The sequence below is a fragment of the Engystomops pustulosus genome, unplaced genomic scaffold, assembly GCF_040894005.1.
Source record: "Engystomops pustulosus unplaced genomic scaffold, aEngPut4.maternal MAT_SCAFFOLD_159, whole genome shotgun sequence".
Taxonomy (NCBI): Eukaryota; Metazoa; Chordata; class Amphibia; order Anura; family Leptodactylidae; genus Engystomops; species Engystomops pustulosus.
The window spans coordinates 21,911-40,402 of record NW_027285039.1 but is presented as its reverse complement, the minus strand read 5'-3'; the positions used below and the strand labels follow the sequence as shown (position 1 = coordinate 40,402).

At 59.8% G+C, this 18,492-nt stretch overlaps 1 protein-coding gene across 2 annotated transcripts; it reads right to left on the bottom strand.

The window, feature by feature from the left end:
* Nucleotides 1-3,447: 3,447 nt before the first annotated feature.
* RBM5 (RNA binding motif protein 5) lies at nucleotides 3,448-13,001 on the bottom strand. Of its 2 annotated transcripts, none has more exons than XM_072131870.1 (24): nucleotides 12,856-13,001; nucleotides 11,992-12,064; nucleotides 9,666-9,831; nucleotides 9,428-9,592; nucleotides 9,275-9,344; nucleotides 8,702-8,775; nucleotides 7,507-7,590; nucleotides 7,350-7,410; nucleotides 7,152-7,217; nucleotides 6,832-7,010; nucleotides 6,646-6,743; nucleotides 6,415-6,502; nucleotides 6,213-6,278; nucleotides 5,988-6,143; nucleotides 5,797-5,902; nucleotides 5,617-5,708; nucleotides 5,354-5,527; nucleotides 5,125-5,271; nucleotides 4,970-5,047; nucleotides 4,710-4,892; nucleotides 4,555-4,629; nucleotides 4,350-4,447; nucleotides 4,139-4,268; nucleotides 3,448-3,784 (listed from the first exon to the last, which is right to left on the bottom strand). In XM_072131870.1, exons 2-24 carry the CDS (start codon nucleotides 12,006-12,008, stop codon nucleotides 3,659-3,661), a joined length of 2,499 nt encoding a protein of 832 aa, XP_071987971.1. In that variant the 5' UTR covers nucleotides 12,009-12,064; nucleotides 12,856-13,001; the 3' UTR covers nucleotides 3,448-3,658. The 2 variants fall into 2 exon arrangements, with proteins under 2 accessions (XP_071987971.1, XP_071987972.1); XM_072131871.1 differs by having other exon boundaries at nucleotides 6,832-6,992.
* Nucleotides 13,002-18,492: the final 5,491 nt, after the last annotated feature.

Below are 18,492 nucleotides of genomic sequence, written 5' to 3'. Positions count from 1 at the left end.
GCCACACACACACAGCCCCAGCCGAGCCACACACACACAGCCCCAGCCGAGCCACACACACACAGCCCCAGCCGAGCCACACACACACACAGCCCCAGCCGAGCCACACACACACACAGCCCCAGCCGAGCCACACACACACACAGCCCCAGCCGAGCCACACACACACACAGCCCCAGCCGAGCCACACACACACACAGCCCCAGCCGAGCCACACACACACACAGCCCCAGCCGAGCCACACACACACACAGCCCCAGCCGAGCCACACACACACAGCCCCAGCCGAGCCACACACACACAGCCCCAGCCGAGCCACACACACACACAGCCCCAGCCGAACCACACACACACACAGCCTCAGCCGAACCACACACACACACAGCCCTAGCCGAACCACACACACACAGCCCCAGCCGAGCCACAAACATACACACACAGCCCCAGCCGAGCCACACACACACAGCCCGAGCCACACACACACAGCCCGAGCCACACACACACACACACAGCCCCAGCCGAGCCACACACACACAGCCCCAGCCGAGCCACACACACACAGCCCCAGCCGAGTTACACACACAGCCCCAGCCGAGTTACACACACAGCCCCAGCCGAGTTACACACACAGCCCCAGCCGAGTTACACACACAGCCCCAGCCGAGTTACACACACAGCCCCAGCCGAGTTACACACACACACTCAGCCGCAGCCCAGCCCCCCACACACTCAGCCGCATCCCAGCCCCCCACACACTCAGCCGCAGCCCAGCCCCCCACACACTCAGCCGCAGCCCAGCCCCCCACACACTCAGCCGCAGCCCAGCCCCCCACACACTCAGCCGCAGCCCAGCCCCCCACACACTCAGCCGCAGCCCAGCCCCCCACACACACTCAGCCCCAGCCCCACACACACACTCAGCCCCAGCCCCACACACATACACTCAGCCCCAGCCGAGCCCCACTAACACACACACTCAGCCACACACACACACACTGAGCCCCAGCCCCCCCCCCACACACACACACTGAGCCCCAGCCCCCCCACACACTCAGCCCCAGCCCAGCCCCACACAGACACACACACTCAGCCCCAGCCCAGCCCCACACAGACACACACTCAGCCCCAGCCCAGCCCCCCACACACACTCAGCCCAGTCCCCCCCCCCACACACACACTCAGCCCAGCCCCCTCCCTCACACACACTCAGCCCCAGCCCAGCCCCACACACACACACTCAGCCCCAGCCCAACCCCAGCCGTACCCCCCCCCACACACACACACTCGGCCACACACACACTGAGCTCCAGCCACACACACACACTCAGCCCAGCCCCCCCCCACACACACACACTCAGTCGCAGCCCAGCCCCCCCCCCACACTGAGCTCCAGCCACACACACACACTCAGCCGCAGCCCAGCCACACACACACAGCCGCAGCCCAGCCACACACACACAGCCGCAGCCCAGCCCCACACACACACACACACTCAGCCGCAGCCCAGGCCCACACACACACACACACTCAGCCGCAGCCCAGGCCCACACACACACACACACTCAGCCGCAGCCCAGGCCCACACACACACACTCAGCCGCAGCCACACACACACACACACACTCAGCCGCAGCCACACACACACTCACTCAGCCGCAGCCACAGCCCGGCCCCACACACACACTCAGCCACAGCCCGGCCCCACACACACACACACACAGCCCGGCCCCACACACACACACACACAGCCGCAGCCAGGCCCCACACACACAGCCGCAGCCTGGCCCCACACACACAGCCGCAGCCTGGCCCCACACACACAGCCGCAGCCCGGCCCCACACACACACACACAGCCGCAGCCCGGCCCCACACACACACACACAGCCGCAGCCCGGCCCCACACACACACACAGCCCGGCCCCACACACACACACAGCCCGGCCCCACACACACACAGCCGCAGCCCGGCCCCACACACACACAGCCGCAGCCCGGCCCCACACACACACACACAGCCGCAGCTCAGCTCAGCCCTACACACATACTTCCTCCATACCTCCTCTTCTCACCGTCCCAGGGCAGCATGGCAGTATTAGACCTGTGGTGATGTAAGAGGCATGTATCAGTCACATGATTCTGACATCACTGCAGGTCCTATAGGACATCGGGGAGAGAGCAGTGCGGAGGCTCCTGACGTCCGGTCTATAAGACGCAGGGACTTTTTAGCAAGTCAGCGATCCTGTGCACGGCTCCCCCCGCAGTCAGCGATCCTGTGCACGGCGCCCCCCCCCCCACAGTCAGCGATCCTGTGCACGGCGCCCCCCCCCCCCACAGTCAGCGATCCTGTGCACGGCGCCCCCCCCCCCACAGTCAGCGATCCTGTGCACAGCGCCCCCCCCTCCACAGTCAGCGATCCTGTGCACGGCGCCCCCCCCCTCCACAGTCAGCGATCCTGTGCACGGCGCCCCCCCCCCCCTACAGTCAGCGATCCTTTGCACGGCGCCCCCCGCAGTCAGCGATCCTGTGCACGGCGCCCCCCCCCCCCCCGCAGTCAGCGATCCTGTGCACGGCGCCCCCCCCCCCCCCCCGCAGTCAGCGATCCTGTGCACGGATCTATCATAGCCAGCAGTGGTCAGCATGGGCGCTCTGACCCCTCTGTGACTACACCCCCCATACACAGGGAGCTGCCATGTCCTGTGTGTCCTGACACCTTTCTATCATAGCCAGCAGTGGTCAGGGGTCAGCATGGGCGCTCTGACCCCTCTGTGACTACACCCCCCATACACAGCGAGCTGCCATGTCCTGTGTGTCCTGACACCTTTCTATCATAGCCAGCAGTGGTCAGGGGTCAGCATGGGCGCTCTGACCCCTCTGTGACTACACCCCCCATACACAGCGAGCTGCCATGTCCTGTGTGTCCTGACACCTTTCTATCATACCCAGCAGTGGTCAGGGGTCAGCATGGGCGCTCTGACCCCTCTGTGACTACATCCCCCATACACAGCGAGCTGCCATGTCCTGTGTCCTGACACCTTTCTATCATAGCCAGCAGTGGTCAAGGGTCAGCATGGGCGCTCTGACCTCTCTGTGACTACATCCCCCATACACAGCGAGCTGCCATGTCCTGTGTGTCCTGACACCTTTCTATCATAGCCAGCAGTGGTCAGGGGTCAGCATGGGTGCTCTGACCTCTCTGTGACTACATCCCCCATACACAGCGAGCTGCCATGTCCTGTGTCCTGACACCTTTGTATCATAGCCAGCAGTGGTCAGGGGTCAGCATGGGCGCTCTGTGTAACCATGGTATTGATGTTGCTCTTGCTGTACACCCAATGACTGCAGTGATAACTTCCCGCTGCGCTTGTACACTGTGGTAAGAGGCAGCACTGATCACACACTGCCATCTGCTGGACACTCGTATTTCATAACAGCACAATTCTAAGGGGAATTTTGCTCCAAAATTTATTTCTTTGGGAAAAAAGAAATGTACAAATGTGTAGAAAGTGACGGGCGTCCATCACAGGGGACAGTCACTCACACCCCAACATAGAAACAACACAAAACTGAACCCTATTTACACTGTACAGGCTATGTACATATCTACAGCTCCAGCGCTCTGGAAGTAAGTTCATATTCATAGATCCAATCAGATGCGGCTCAATCCATCTCTGTGAACCGTGCAAACATGGCTTTCCTGACAGCGTCCTTGTAGGAATCCGACGTGTTGACTCCGTACGAGCTTCCCTTCGCTCCCAACCCTGCTCCACGCATCCGGACCTGCGCCTGTAGACAAAGGAGCGAGTGATTGGAAACAATGCTGATCGAGGGGTTCTCAGTTTTGAGACCCCCACAGATCACGATAATGGGGTCCGAGGCACCTCTGCAAGAACCCCCGCCGCTCCCTGAGATGAGTCGCTCATGTCCATACTGCCCCATTCATCTCTATGGAGCTAACGGATACCGCTGCGTGCACCCCCTATTCTCGTGATCTGTGGGGCCTCATCACTGGTTTGGGCCTAACTTGTTTGGCGGGAAAATCCCTTTAATAGCAGCTGTACGCCCGCATTACGGCATCAGGTGACAGGTCTTTGGACATGACAATAATAATCTGAGTGTGGTGGGAGGAGTGATGCTCACCTGGATGGGGGCAGTGATGCCCTGACTCTTTCGGCCGAGCCCCGAGCCCTCCTTCCATCCCATGGCTTGCAGCATCTTGTTTCCAATGTTGCTGTTATCGATTCCGTCCTTAGTCGGCTGCTCGTAGTTCCTGCAACAGAGTAGAGACAGGTGAGACAAGTGCAGATGATGGTGGCTGCGACCTCTAGTGCCCTCTGTGGGGGTCACTCACACTACGCTGGCATCATACTGCTTCTTGCGCTTGGGCTCTGGTGGCTCAGGAATGCCATACTTTTCTCTTCTTTCTGCAGCTCGGTCGCGGTATTTTGCCTGTGAGAAATAAGTGGGTCAGTGTCATCCATCATTGTGATTCCTTGGTGTACTACAGCACAAGTTAGCACTGTTATGTCATCGTTTGCAGGGACCATCACACTCACCTCCCTCTCCCTCTGCTCCAGGGCTTCTAGGTCTTGATCGGAGAGTCTGGACCTCCTATACACATCAAGGTTTTGCTGTAAAGCAATGGTGAGTTAATATCCTGGCTATGTTCTGTAGCAGCAGGTGTAAAGCAGGGCGCGGTGTGGGCACTCACCTTGTGTAGATCTGACAGCTGCTGATGTCGGGTCAGGGCATCTTTATTTGGAAACTGTCGGCGACACAGTAGGCATGCCAGCTTCTTCCAATCTGTTAACTTCTCCTCGTCCAGCATCCCCTGCAGCCGGTCAACTTCCTCTTCATTGTCACTGTCACCGCTATAAGCTGCCACCAACGCCCGCTGCACACACAGAGTGGTCACAAGTCTGCGGCAAACACTAGGATAGCAGCAACAGGATGCTGAACTCTCATACTTACTTTGGGCGGCTTCTCGTCCTCAGCGGTCACCATCATCATCATGTCCGGCAGGATCTGCCTCTCTAACAATGCTCCTTGCTGCAGAGAGATGAGAATGTTAGATACGGCTGACAAGGCACCTGCAGCAGGTACAAGGAACATCAAAGGGCACGAACCTTCTTCTCAAACAGGGCAAAGCCAGCATCAGCAGCTGCAGACTCCTTCCTCTCCTCATCACGGGCACTCAGGGGCTGGAAGCTGTTCTTGAAGTTCTCCTTCTGCTTGTTTAGGCTCTTTGCCCAGCGCTCCATGTCTTTAGCAATCTGAGGGGAACCACCATCCTGGGTCAGGAATATAAATGGGGTTGGGTGTAGATGTGGGGTGCTTTATGGCTCAGGCTTTTACCTGCTGGGCAGTTTTACTCTTTGGTTTCTCCTTCTTCTCCTTGGCTTCCTTGTTGGCCATGGTGGCTGCCGCCCCATTGGCTGCGCTCTGCGCTGCCCCATCTGTAGCAGGTAGATATGTCTGCTTCTCCCCATCCCAGTACAGGTATTGCTGGGATGCAGAGTTGTAATAATACTGTGGAGAGGAGTAGGATTTATACACATCACTACAGGTATTGTGCATCCATTAAACAGTCACTGACCACTGATCGCAACCGCTAGTACCTGAGAATTGGGATCATAGTAAAGACCAGTTAGGGGGTCATAATAATATCCTGACGACTCGTCATACTGGTAGGTAGAAGTGTCGGGAACAGCTGTCAAAGACACAGCAAAACCTTAATATACGCGCACACCCATGGCAGGGGCATTAGGAAAGATTGTAGCACAAGGTTGAGAACGTACCATATTTAACCCCCGGGATAATGGAGTTGGGAGTAGCGGGTGTTTCTTCTGTGGTGACAGTGGAGGCAGGAGCTGCAGTAGTGGTAGCACTGGTGCTTGGCTGGGTCTGGAAATAACAAGGTTTCACATTAGTCCCCCTGGGTCACTGGATGCTTCAGCCGTGCGGCTTCACCTTCGTATGGGACACTTACCGGAGAGCCGGGCTGCTGGTAGAGCTGAGGACTCTGGCACACCACTGCGGCCGTTGTGCTGGCGGTTGTCGCTGAGCTCCCTTCTGCGGATGTTGATGCTCCCTGCTCAGCTGCCCCATTTTGAGACTGATAAAGCTGCTGATACTCCTGGGAATACTACAGAGACACAGCGCACTTTTAGTGTGATATGACATACAGATAGCCCACAAAGCAGACATTACCCACCTGTCCATATGCGGCATAGCCCTCCTGTGTATATCCATACTCTGCACTATCCCCACTCTGCTGAGCCTGAAGGACGAAAGCAGAAATCATAGAAGTCATGCATCCCAGTCTATAATCATTACAATTTATGCATCAGAGCAAATTATGCTCCAGAGACTGGGCGGCAGAAGGGAGGGAAAGGAAGTTCTACCCAGACACCAACCTGTGTGGACGACCACTGAGCTGCTGCAATGGCTGTACTTGCGACTGAGAAGGCGCTGACCCGGTTCCCATCTGGCAGTACAAGATCCCTAGAATACAATAAAGAAGTGTCAAGAACCCCCTCCGGTCCATGACTGTAGGTGCACATAGCAACAGGCTCAGAATAGGGGGAGCAGTGCCCCAATAGACGACCACATGTGCGTCCGCTCCCATTACATGAGCCCAGACTCACTTTCTAGCGCTCTTGGCAAAGTCAACTCCAATTGTTTTTCCATCTATCTTTAGAGGAGGATGAAGAGTCTGGAGAATCTGCAGCAGCTGCGATGCTTCCTGTAGGGTGTGAACAGCCGATTTATTCTCTGTACAGTGGGGCAATGGCAGTCACATAGGAGGAGGCAACATTCACCAGATTACTTACCAGAGCAGAGGGCAGCTGAACAAAGGCAAATCCACGATTCTGCTGGGTCTGCTTGTCTTTAATGAGCCGGATATTGCTAACCACCAGTGACACATAGGGAGCCAGGGCCGCCAGGATGGAATCCACCACAGTGTGTGGCCCAATGTTACGTAGGATAATGGCTGAGGATACATAGCCACCTAATAAGGTTACACCCAGTTGTTTGTAAAGCAAGGTGACTCCAAAGCAGACTAAACACCCCTAATCCATGCGAGTTGTGTCTATTCATCGCTATGTAGACCCCCTCCCCGATTCCTATATAGAGCATCAGAAACACTTACTGTCACTGTAGTAGTCCCCCAACTGAGGAGCATCCGAGGCTGAAGAAGGCGTCTCCACACCAGATTCTGAAAAAGGAGCAGTTTTAGAGTTCTGAAGACCGAGGGAACAGTCAGAGATTCTCTTCGAGATCAATTTGTGATTAAGACCTGAGACTACAGTTATTAGCAATCAAACGAGCCGTGACCCTGAACACTCACCAGTCTTGGCCGCTCCACAGCGGAAGCATTTTAGTCTTCTTCGAAAGTTGTAGAGGCCACACTAAAAGGAGGAAAAAAAAAAAAAGAATTAAAAAGCCTTGCACTTAAAATGCACTCCCCCCCCCCTCGTTCCAGCAGCCAGGGACTGCACCCTCACCTTGCTACACAGCCAGTCCTCAAACTTGGGTTGGGGATTGCTGTAATGCATGGCAATGGTCTTCCCCTGGATCACCAGCTTCTTCTGCAAGAACACAAAACAGAATCAAGTTATTCCCAGCTTCGTGATGGGCGGACGACTATCTCCCGGCGGAGGGGAATGAGCTCCCGACTAATATGGATAGCATTGTGGGGGAGGACCACCCACTGCCAACTAACGCTGTGCCAGCCCCCACCACAAGGGGTGGACAGAAGAGAGGGATTCAGAGGCGCACAGAGCTGCCGATGGAAGAAACAGAAAGAGTGGGGAGTAGGTAAAGTCAAAGGGCAGGGGCTCCAGAGGGAGATGCACGCAGTATTCCCAATCTGTAAACACAGGAGTTATCAGAGGCGGCCCCCTCATGGCCTGACCACTTCCCAAAGCCTCAGGGCATAAGATGCTGGAAGGGTCAAGATGAGGAAACCATATACACTTCTTAAGGTGCACATATAACATTACTGCAGCAGAGGCAACATCCCCCCACTCCCCCACCCACAGTCAGGCTTCAATATAAGGGGCTCAGGAAAGTGACTTGTGTTACAGCTGATCTTCATGTCAGTACTAGGGCCGCACATTCTTCTCCTGCCTGGCAGGATTACCATCATGTCCTTGCGGGAGCCAGGGAGGGGGGTGTCAGTAGACTCATCTGTGATGCTCTGGCTCCAGGGAGTTGTATACTCCACGTGCTTTGTACATACCCATCTAAGCTGCATATTACTGACTGGCACCTGCCCATGTGGAGTTATTACAGAACATGTGTCTGTCAGATGTACTCAGCAGTAACCCAGGGAGAGGGGGGACCTGCCCATCATACAGACCATACACTGGGGCTCAGTGTACATTAAAGAGCTGCTCCACCACCGTGCACACAGCAAGGCACCCACGCGCTTCTGTGACGCCGGGGGCTTGTAGCCAGACCCTTATAGTAAATTAAGGGGATGAAACCTCATCTCGGAGGACTCGTAGATCTTTACACCAATCACAGCTGAGCTTTAATGTACACGGAGCTTGTCCCCCATGATCGTCATCACCTGCAACCTGAAATCCTCTCCCTTCACCCCCTCCCCCCATCCTCGTTCTGCTTTTCGATCTCGGTTACAGACATATGTCATGTGCCATTTCTCAGGAGTATTCTAGACTTGGCGAGTGAAGCAACCTGATTGGCTTCCATCCAGCTGGTAGCATCTTGCAAGTGATAAAACTCCACGAAGGCGAAACCGCGGCTTAAACCTAGAGACAGCATTCAGATATAGACGGGATACTAGTGTTAGTCACTTCCTTTTACAGAAAACACAGCTGCATCTCTCCATCTGACAAAGCCCATGGTTCTAGCAGTGCTTTATGGCATGGCTTCCATGGGTGCAGTCCTGTTACCTGTCTTACCTGAGTTGCCATGGGAAGGAACCTCTAATGCGCACACCGCAGCAGACTAAATGTGACCCCTGGGACTGAGGGACCAGTATGGCAGCCATAGATGCAGATGTCAGCAGACACAGGGCAGGGCACAGGTCATGTTGATGTCACAATATCCCACCAAATATTTACCAACCCCACACAGATATTACACAAGGTCTACCCTAGCAGAGGTTCCTTCACCGTGGCAAGTCCATTCAGTACCTGATGGTGTATGGGGGTGAAGAGGGGGTTAGCCCCTCAGGGGAAACAATTTCAAAAGGTGGGAACAGAGAACGAGTGGGAGCGCACCACATCACGTCGGATAGAACCTCACCTGTCCTTCTCTTCATCAGCCTCACGTCGGCGGGCTGAGGACCCTCAAAGGACTCCACCAATTCACGAATCTAAAAAGGCATCGAAACAAAGAGTCAAAGGTGACTGAGCGGAGGAGCGACAATACACAAGCGCTCAGGGTCTGATTACTCACATCCCCCTCGCCGATGTTTATGGGGAGACCCCGCAGCATGATGGTCTTGCTCTCTTTCTCATCCATATAGTAATCGTTCCGATAGTCATGATCCATGTAGTCGCCGTCTGAATGGTAGCCATCCTCTGAGCGGTCGCTGTTCCTTCTCTCACGATCTCTGTCTCGCTGGAAGAAGCAGGAGTTAATGCTGCAGCCCCAGAGATCCCGTGCAGACGCCATAGTGTCACACAGGACTTACCTCTGGACTGTCATAATCCCGGTAGTCATCATATCGGTCATCGCGGTCATCTCTGTACCTCTTGTACTCATTCGAGTCTCGGCGTCTGTTTCTTGACATCCGGTCATCTCTATCATCTCTGTCAAACGCTACTCCGTACCTTCCACTGCGCTCACTGCGGCTCACGCTGCAAAGCACAGAACAGCAATGACACCCCAGCACAGAACAGCAATGACACCCCAGAGCAGCGGGCAGCCCAGCACAGAACAGCAATGACACCCCAGAGCAGCGGGCAGCCCAGCACAGAACAGCAATGACACCCCAGAGCAGGGGGCAGCCCAGCACAGAACAGCAATGACACCCCAGAGCAGCGGGCAGCACAGAACAGCAATGACACCCCAGAGCAGCGGGCAGCACAGAACAGCAATGACACCCCAGCACAGAACAGCAATGACACCCCAGAGCAGCGGGCAGCCCAGCACAGAACAGCAATGACACCCCAGAGCAGCGGGCAGCCCAGCACAGAACAGCAATGACACCCCAGAGCAGGGGGCAGCCCAGCACAGAACAGCAATGACACCCCAGAGCAGCGGGCAGCACAGAACAGCAATGACACCCCAGAGCAGCGGGCAGCACAGAACAGCAATGACACCCCAGCACAGAACAGCAATGACACCCCAGAGCAGCGGGCAGCCCAGCACAGAACAGCAATGACACCCCAGAGCAGCGGGCAGCCCAGCACAGAACAGCAATGACACCCCAGAGCAGCGGGCAGCCCAGCACAGTACAGCAATGACACCCCAGAGGAGCGGGCAGCCAGCACAGAACAGCAATGACACCCCAGAGCAGCGGGCAGCCCAGCACAGAACAGCAATGACACCCCAGAGCAGCGGGCAGCCCAGCACAGAACAGCAATGACACCCCAGAGCAGCGAGCAGCCCAGCACAGAACAGCAATGACACCCCAGAGCAGGGGGCAGCCCAGCACAGAACAGCAATGACACCCCAGAGCAGCGGGCAGCCCAGCACAGAACAGCAATGACACCCCAGAGCAGCGGGCAGCCCAGCACAGAACAGCAATGACACCCCAGAGCAGCGGGCAGCCCAGCACAGAACAGCAATGACACCCCAGAGCAGCGGGCAGCCCAGCACAGAACAGCAATGACACCCCAGAGCAGCGGGCAGCCCAGCACAGAACAGCAATGACACCCCAGAGCAGCGGGCAGCCCAGCACAGAACAGCAATGACACCCCAGAGCAGCGGGCAGCCCAGCACAGAACAGCAATGACACCCCAGAGCAGCGGGCAGCCCAGCACATAGCACAGAACAGCAATGACACCCCAGAGCAGGGGGCAGCCCAGCACAGAACAGCAATGACACCCCAGAGCAGCGGGCAGCCCAGCACAGAACAGCAATGACACCCCAGAGCAGCGGGCAGCCCAGCACAGAACAGCAATGACACCCCAGAGCAGCGGGCAGCCCAGCACAGAACAGCAATGACACCCCAGAGCAGCGGGCAGCCCAGCACAGAACAGGCAGCGGGCAGCCCAGCACAGAACAGCAATGACACCCCAGAGCAGCGGGCAGCCCAGCACAGAACAGCAATGACACCCCAGAGCAGCGGGCAGCCCAGCACAGAACAGCAATGACACCCCAGAGCAGCGGGCAGCCCAGCACAGAACAGCAATGACACCCCAGAGCAGCGGGCAGCCCAGCACATAGCACAGAACAGCAATGACACCCCAGAGCAGGGGGCAGCCCAGCACAGAACAGCAATGACACCCCAGAGCAGCGGGCAGCCCAGCACAGAACAGCAATGACACCCCAGAGGAGCGGGCAGCACAGAACAGCAATGACACCCCAGAGCAGGGGGCAGCCCAGCACAGAACAGCAATGACACCCCAGAGCAGCGGGCAGCCCAGCACATAGCACAGAACAGCAATGACACCCCAGAGCAGCGGGCAGCCCAGCACAGAACAGCAATGACACCCCAGAGCAGGGGGCAGCCCAGCACAGAACAGCAATGACACCCCAGAGCAGCGGGCAGCCCAGCACATAGCACAGAACAGCAATGACACCCCAGAGCAGCGGGCAGCCCAGCACAGAACAGCAATGACACCCCAGAGCAGCGGGCAGCCCAGCACAGAACAGCAATGACACCCCAGAGCAGCGGGCAGCCCAGCACAGAACAGCAATGACACCCCAGAGCAGCGGGCAGCCCAGCACAGAACAGCAATGACACCCCAGAGCAGCGGGCAGCCCAGCACATAGCACAGAACAGCAATGACACCCCAGAGCAGGGGGCAGCCCAGCACATAGCCCGCCAATCATCCGGCGGGAGCACTTACCGCTTATCGGAGCCCATGTCTGCCCTCCACGTGTCCAGGCTGGATGCTCTTGGGGTTGGAATGGCTGATCCCACTGCACATGGAAGAAGAATACAGTCACTAACTACACAAGATGCCTCACGCTCAACGTACAGGGGATCCAGTACAGAAGCCATAGCCCCCCGGGACTCCCCCAACCCCACAGGGAATCCCCCTCCAGAGGAGACGCCGTACCCCCCCCCATCCTCCAGAGGAGACGCCGTACCCCCCCCCCATCCTCCAGAGGAGACGCCGTACCCCCCCCATTCTCCAGAGGAGACGCCGTACCCCCCCCCATCCTCCAGAGGAGACGCCGTACCCCCCCCCGATCCTCCAGAGGAGACGCCGTACCCCCCCCGATCCTCCAGAGGAGACGCCGTACCCCCCCCCGATCCTCCAGAGGAGACGCCGTACCCCCCCCCGATCCTCCAGAGGAGACGCCGTACCCCCCCCGATCCTCCAGAGGAGACGCCGTACCCCCCCCCATCCTCCAGAGGAGACGCCGTACCCCCCCCCCATCCTCCAGAGGAGACGCCGTACCCCCCCCCGATCCTCCAGAGGAGACGCCGTACCCCCCCCCGATCCTCCAGAGGAGACGCCGTACCCCCCCCCCGATCCTCCAGAGGAGACGCCGTACCCCCCCCCATCCTCCTGAGGAGACGCCGTACCCCCCCCCCCATCCTCCAGAGGAGACGCCGTACCCCCCCCCCCATCCTCCTGAGGAGACGCCGTACCCCCCCCCCATCCTCCAGAGGAGACGCCGTACCCCAGTGACTCCTCCTCCATCTGCCGGTTCTGTTCCGGGACCACACACCGTCTCCCTCCTTCCCCGGTCCCCGCTCTTACCTTCAGGCCGTCCTCCGGCGCAGCGTCCTCACACTTCTCTCTCTCCACACGAAATGGCGGCAGCTCCACCCGTCTCCTACCCACAATGCAGCGCGCAGAGCTGAGCGCCTGGAAGCTTCCACGCCTGACACGCATGCGCAGCTCCGCTAAGCGAATAGCGGTCGAGCCTGAGGTGCTCGCGTGGGCTGACGGGACTTGTAGTCTTTCAGCCTAATCCTCTGGCGCCATTGCTGCCGCTGAGGAAAGCGGCACAGCCACAGCTGCTGCAGAACTTCTTATCTGAAAAGCGTCTGTCATAGTCTGAGACATGTCTGCGCAGGCGCTGTATTAGAGTGCAACCCTGCGGGTCACGTCACAGCGGGCGGGAAATTCAGGACACCGATTGGGGGGGGCCCCTGTGCCGGACCCCGCGCCTGTGTGAGGGGGCCCCTGTGCCGGACCCCGCGCCTGTGTGGGGGGGCCCCTGTGCCGGACCCCCGCCTGTGTGGGGGGGCCCCTGTGCCGGACCCCGCGCCTGTGTGAGGGGGCCCCTGTGCCGGACCCCGCACCTGTGTGAGGGGGCCCCTGTGCCGGACCCCCGCCTGTGTGAGGGGGCCCTTGTGCCGGACCCCGCACCTGTGAGGGCCCCTGTGCCGGACCCCGCGCCTGTGTGAGGGGGGCCCCTGTGCCGGACCCCCGCCTGTGTGAGGGGCCCCTGTGCCGGACCCCCGCCTGTGTGAGGGGGGCCCCTGTGCCGGACCCCGCGCCTGTGTGGGGGGGCCCCTGTGCCGGACCCCCGCCTGTGTGGGGGGGCCCCTGTGCCGGACCCCGCACCTGTGTGGGGGGGCCCCTGTGCCGGACCCCGCACCTGTGTGAGGGGGCCCCTGTGCCGGACCCCCGCCTGTGTGAGGGGGCCCTTGTGCCGGACCCCGCACCTGTGAGGGCCCCTGTGCCGGACCCCGCGCCTGTGTGAGGGGGCCCTTGTGCCGGACCCCGCGCCTGTGTGGGGGGGCCCCTGTGCCGGACCCCCGCCTGTGTGAGGGGCCCCTGTGCCGGACCCCCGCCTGTGTGAGGGGCCCCTGTGCCGGACCCCGCGCCTGGGAGGGCCCTATAAAGCTAGCCGTGTAACACCGCTGCATCCGAGGTAGCGGTACTTCAGTAAGCTTTGTGATGGGTGACAGGGCGATCTCTGTCAGCTCCATAGAGATGAATGCAGCAGAACAGTCATGTACCGCCGTCTGCTCCATTCACCTCCCAAAGCGACGAGGGGTCCGACTGAGGTACCAGGGACCCCAATCAGACCCTGTGGGGGTCTAATCACTGAGACAGTCAGCCCTCGGATTAGTCGAGACAACTCCAACCCTCGGATTAGTCGATTAGTCGCCTCGGATCCCAGACACCCAACCCCCCCCCTCCCCGCGCTCGCTCGTCTTCCGGATCCTCCGCTCGTCTCCCTGGACCCCTCGCTCCGCCGCTCGTCTTCCTGGACCCCTCGCTCCGCCGCTCGTCTTCCTGGACCCCTCGCTCCGCCGCTCGTCTTCCTGGACCCCTCGCTCCGCCGCTCGTCTTCCTGGACCCCTCGCTCCGCCGCTCGTCTTCCGGATCCTCCGCTCGTCTCCCTGTCTTCCTGGACCCCTCGCTCCGCCGCTCGTCTTCCTGGACCCCTCGCTCCGCCGCTCGTCTTCCTGGACCCCTCGCTCCGCCGCTCGTCTTCCTGGACCCCTCGCTCCGCCGCTCGTCTTCCTGGACCCCTCGCTCCGCCGCTCGTCTTCCTGGACCCCTCGCTCCGCCGCTCGTCTTCCTGGACCCCTCGCTCCGCCGCTCGTCTTCCTGGACCCCTCGCTCCGCCGCTCGTCTTCCTGGACCCCTCGTCTTCCTGGACCCCTCGCTCCGCCGCTCGTCTTCCTGGACCCCTCGCTCCGCCGCTCGTCTTCCTGGACCCCTCGCTCCGCCGCTCGTCTTCCTGGACCCCTCGCTCCGCCGCTCGTCTTCCTGGACCCCTCGCTCCGCCGCTCGTCTTCCTGGACCCCACGCTCCGCCGCTCGTCTTCCTGGACCCCTCGCTCCGCCGCTCGTCTTCCTGGACCCCTCGCTCCGCCGCTCGTCTTCCTGGACCCCTCGCTCCGCCGCTCGTCTTCCTGGACCCCTCGCTCCGCCGCTCGTCTTCCTGGACCCCTCGCTCCGCCGCTCGTCTTCCTGGACCCCTCGCTCCGCCGCTCGTCTTCCTGGACCCCTCGTCTTCCTGGACCCCTCGCTCCGCCGCTCGTCTTCCTGGACCCCTCGCTCCGCCGCTCGTCTTCCTGGACCCCTCGCTCCGCCGCTCGTCTTCCTGGACCCCTCGCTCCGCCGCTCGTCTTCCTGGACCCCTCGCTCCGCCGCTCGTCTTCCTGGACCCCACGCTCCGCCGCTCGTCTTCCTGGACCCCTCGCTCCGCCGCTCGTCTTCCTGGACCCCTCGCTCCGCCGCTCGTCTTCCTGGACCCCTCGCTCCGCCGCTCGTCTTCCTGGACCCCTCGCTCCGCCGCTCGTCTTCCTGGACCCCTCGCTCCGCCGCTCGTCTTTCTGGACCCCTCGCTCCGCCGCTCGTCTTCCTGGACCCCTCGCTCCGCCGCTCGTCTTCCTGGACCCCTCGCTCCGCCGCTCGTCTTCCTGGACCCCTCGCTCCGCCGCTCGTCTTCCTGGACCCCTCGCTCCGCCGCTCGTCTTCCTGGACCCCTCGCTCCGCCGCTCGTCTTCCTGGACCCCTCGCTCCGCCGCTCGTCTTCCTGGACCCCTCGCTCCGCCGCTCGTCTTCCTGGACCCCTCGCTCCGCCGCTCGTCTTCCTGGACCCCTCGCTCCGCCGCTCGTCTTCCTGGACCCCTCGCTCCGCCGCTCGTCTTCCTGGACCCCACGCTCCGCCGCTCGTCTTCCTGGACCCCTCTGCTCCATCGCCCCTTTTGGTTAAAAAAAGCCAAATGGGTCTCTGAGGACAATCATAAACGTCTCCGTGTTCAGGGATTCAAGATGGAAACTCTAAAGTCTATATTCAATCTTCTCCATCCCAGCAGTTACACGGCCGTCGCTATAAAAGATTATTCATCCCGGAACTGGTCCTTCAGATCAGGCGGAAGGGATCGAGGGCTTGCAAAATCTTACCACATCTTCATAAATCCAGAGAACCCCCCCCCCACCCAGGAAAAGCGGCTCTTGGGGGTCCATCTGGATTTGTGTTTTAACCCCTTAAGGACGCAGCCATTTTGCAGGTTAAGGCTCAGCCCGATTTTTTTGGATTCTGACCTGCGTCGCTTTATATGGTTATAACTTTTGAACACTGTTACTTATCAAAACGATTCTGAGATTGTTTTTTCCCCACATGTTGTACTTCATTTTAGTGGTAAATTTTGGCTGATAAGTTTTGCGTTTATTTACAAAAAAAAAGAAAATATGATACATTTTTTGAAAAATTTGCCATTTTCGAAATTCAAAATCATTGCGTTTCCAGGCAGATAGATTTACCACCTAAATAAGTTGCTGAATAACATTTCCCATTTGTCTACTTTACATTTTCATAATTTTTGATATGTCTGGATAATTTATTTTGATGTCACGCGGCTTACAAATAGAATATCGCTTTTCCGGATTTTCAGAATTGACTATTTTGGGGATAAATACAGTTTGGAATGAAATTTTACATATTTAGCATCAAAACCCCCCATATAACCAACCCATTTTCAAATCTGCACCCCTCAAGCTATCAGAAACAGCTTTTACGAAGATTGTTAACCCCTTGAGATCTTCATAGTAATTGAATAAAAATGGAGGTGAAATTTAGAATGGTCATATTGTTCCCTTATACGTTCATTTAGCCCTAAAATTTACACATTTCCAAAATATAAAAAGAGAAAACCCACCATACAATTTGTTCTGCAATTTCTCCTGAGTACAAAGACCCCCCCACATGTGGCCGTTACTTCTCCCGAGTACAGAGACCCCCCCACATGTGGCCGTTACTTCGGCCTCACGTCACAGCGGGCGGGAAATTCAGGACACCGATTGGGGGGGGCCCCTGTGCCGGACCCCGCGCCTGTGTGAGGGGGCCCCTGTGCCGGACCCCGCGCCTGTGTGGGGGGGCCCCTGTGCCGGACCCCCGCCTGTGTGGGGGGGCCCCTGTGCCGGACCCCGCGCCTGTGTGAGGGGGCCCCTGTGCCGGACCCCGCACCTGTGTGAGGGGGCCCCTGTGCCGGACCCCCGCCTGTGTGAGGGGGCCCTTGTGCCGGACCCCGCACCTGTGAGGGCCCCTGTGCCGGACCCCGCGCCTGTGTGAGGGGGCCCTTGTGCCGGACCCCGCGCCTGTGTGGGGGGGCCCCTGTGCCGGACCCCCGCCTGTGTGAGGGGCCCCTGTGCCGGACCCCCGCCTGTGTGAGGGGGGCCCCTGTGCCGGACCCCGCGCCTGTGTGGGGGGCCCCTGTGCCGGACCCCCGCCTGTGTGGGGGGGCCCCTGTGCCGGACCCCGCACCTGTGTGGGGGGGCCCCTGTGCCGGACCCCGCACCTGTGTGAGGGGGCCCCTGTGCCGGACCCCCGCCTGTGTGAGGGGGCCCTTGTGCCGGACCCCGCACCTGTGAGGGCCCCTGTGCCGGACCCCGCGCCTGTGTGAGGGGGCCCTTGTGCCGGACCCCGCGCCTGTGTGGGGGGGCCCCTGTGCCGGACCCCCGCCTGTGTGAGGGGCCCCTGTGCCGGACCCCCGCCTGTGTGAGGGGCCCCTGTGCCGGACCCCGCGCCTGGGAGGGCCCTATAAAGCTAGCCGTGTAACACCGCTGCATCCGAGGTAGCGGTACTTCAGTAAGCTTTGTGATGGGTGACAGGGCGATCTCTGTCAGCTCCATAGAGATGAATGCAGCAGAACAGTCATGTACCGCCGTCTGCTCCATTCACCTCCCAAAGCGACGAGGGGTCCGACTGAGGTACCAGGGACCCCAATCAGACCCTGTGGGGGTCTAATCACTGAGACAGTCAGCCCTCGGATTAGTCGAGACAACTCCAACCCTCGGATTAGTCGATTAGTCGCCTCGGATCCCAGACACCCAACCCCCCCCCTCCCCGCGCTCGCTCGTCTTCCGGATCCTCCGCTCGTCTCCCTGGACCCCTCGCTCCGCCGCTCGTCTTCCTGGACCCCTCGCTCCGCCGCTCGTCTTCCTGGACCCCTCGCTCCGCCGCTCGTCTTCCTGGACCCCTCGCTCCGCCGCTCGTCTTCCTGGACCCCTCGCTCCGCCGCTCGTCTTCCGGATCCTCCGCTCGTCTCCCTGTCTTCCTGGACCCCTCGCTCCGCCGCTCGTCTTCCTGGACCCCTCGCTCCGCCGCTCGTCTTCCTGGACCCCTCGCTCCGCCGCTCGTCTTCCTGGACCCCTCGCTCCGCCGCTCGTCTTCCTGGACCCCTCGCTCCGCCGCTCGTCTTCCTGGACCCCTCGCTCCGCCGCTCGTCTTCCTGGACCCCTCGCTCCGCCGCTCGTCTTCCTGGACCCCTCGTCTTCCTGGACCCCTCGCTCCGCCGCTCGTCTTCCTGGACCCCTCGCTCCGCCGCTCGTCTTCCTGGACCCCTCGCTCCGCCGCTCGTCTTCCTGGACCCCTCGCTCCGCCGCTCGTCTTCCTGGACCCCTCGCTCCGCCGCTCGTCTTCCTGGAC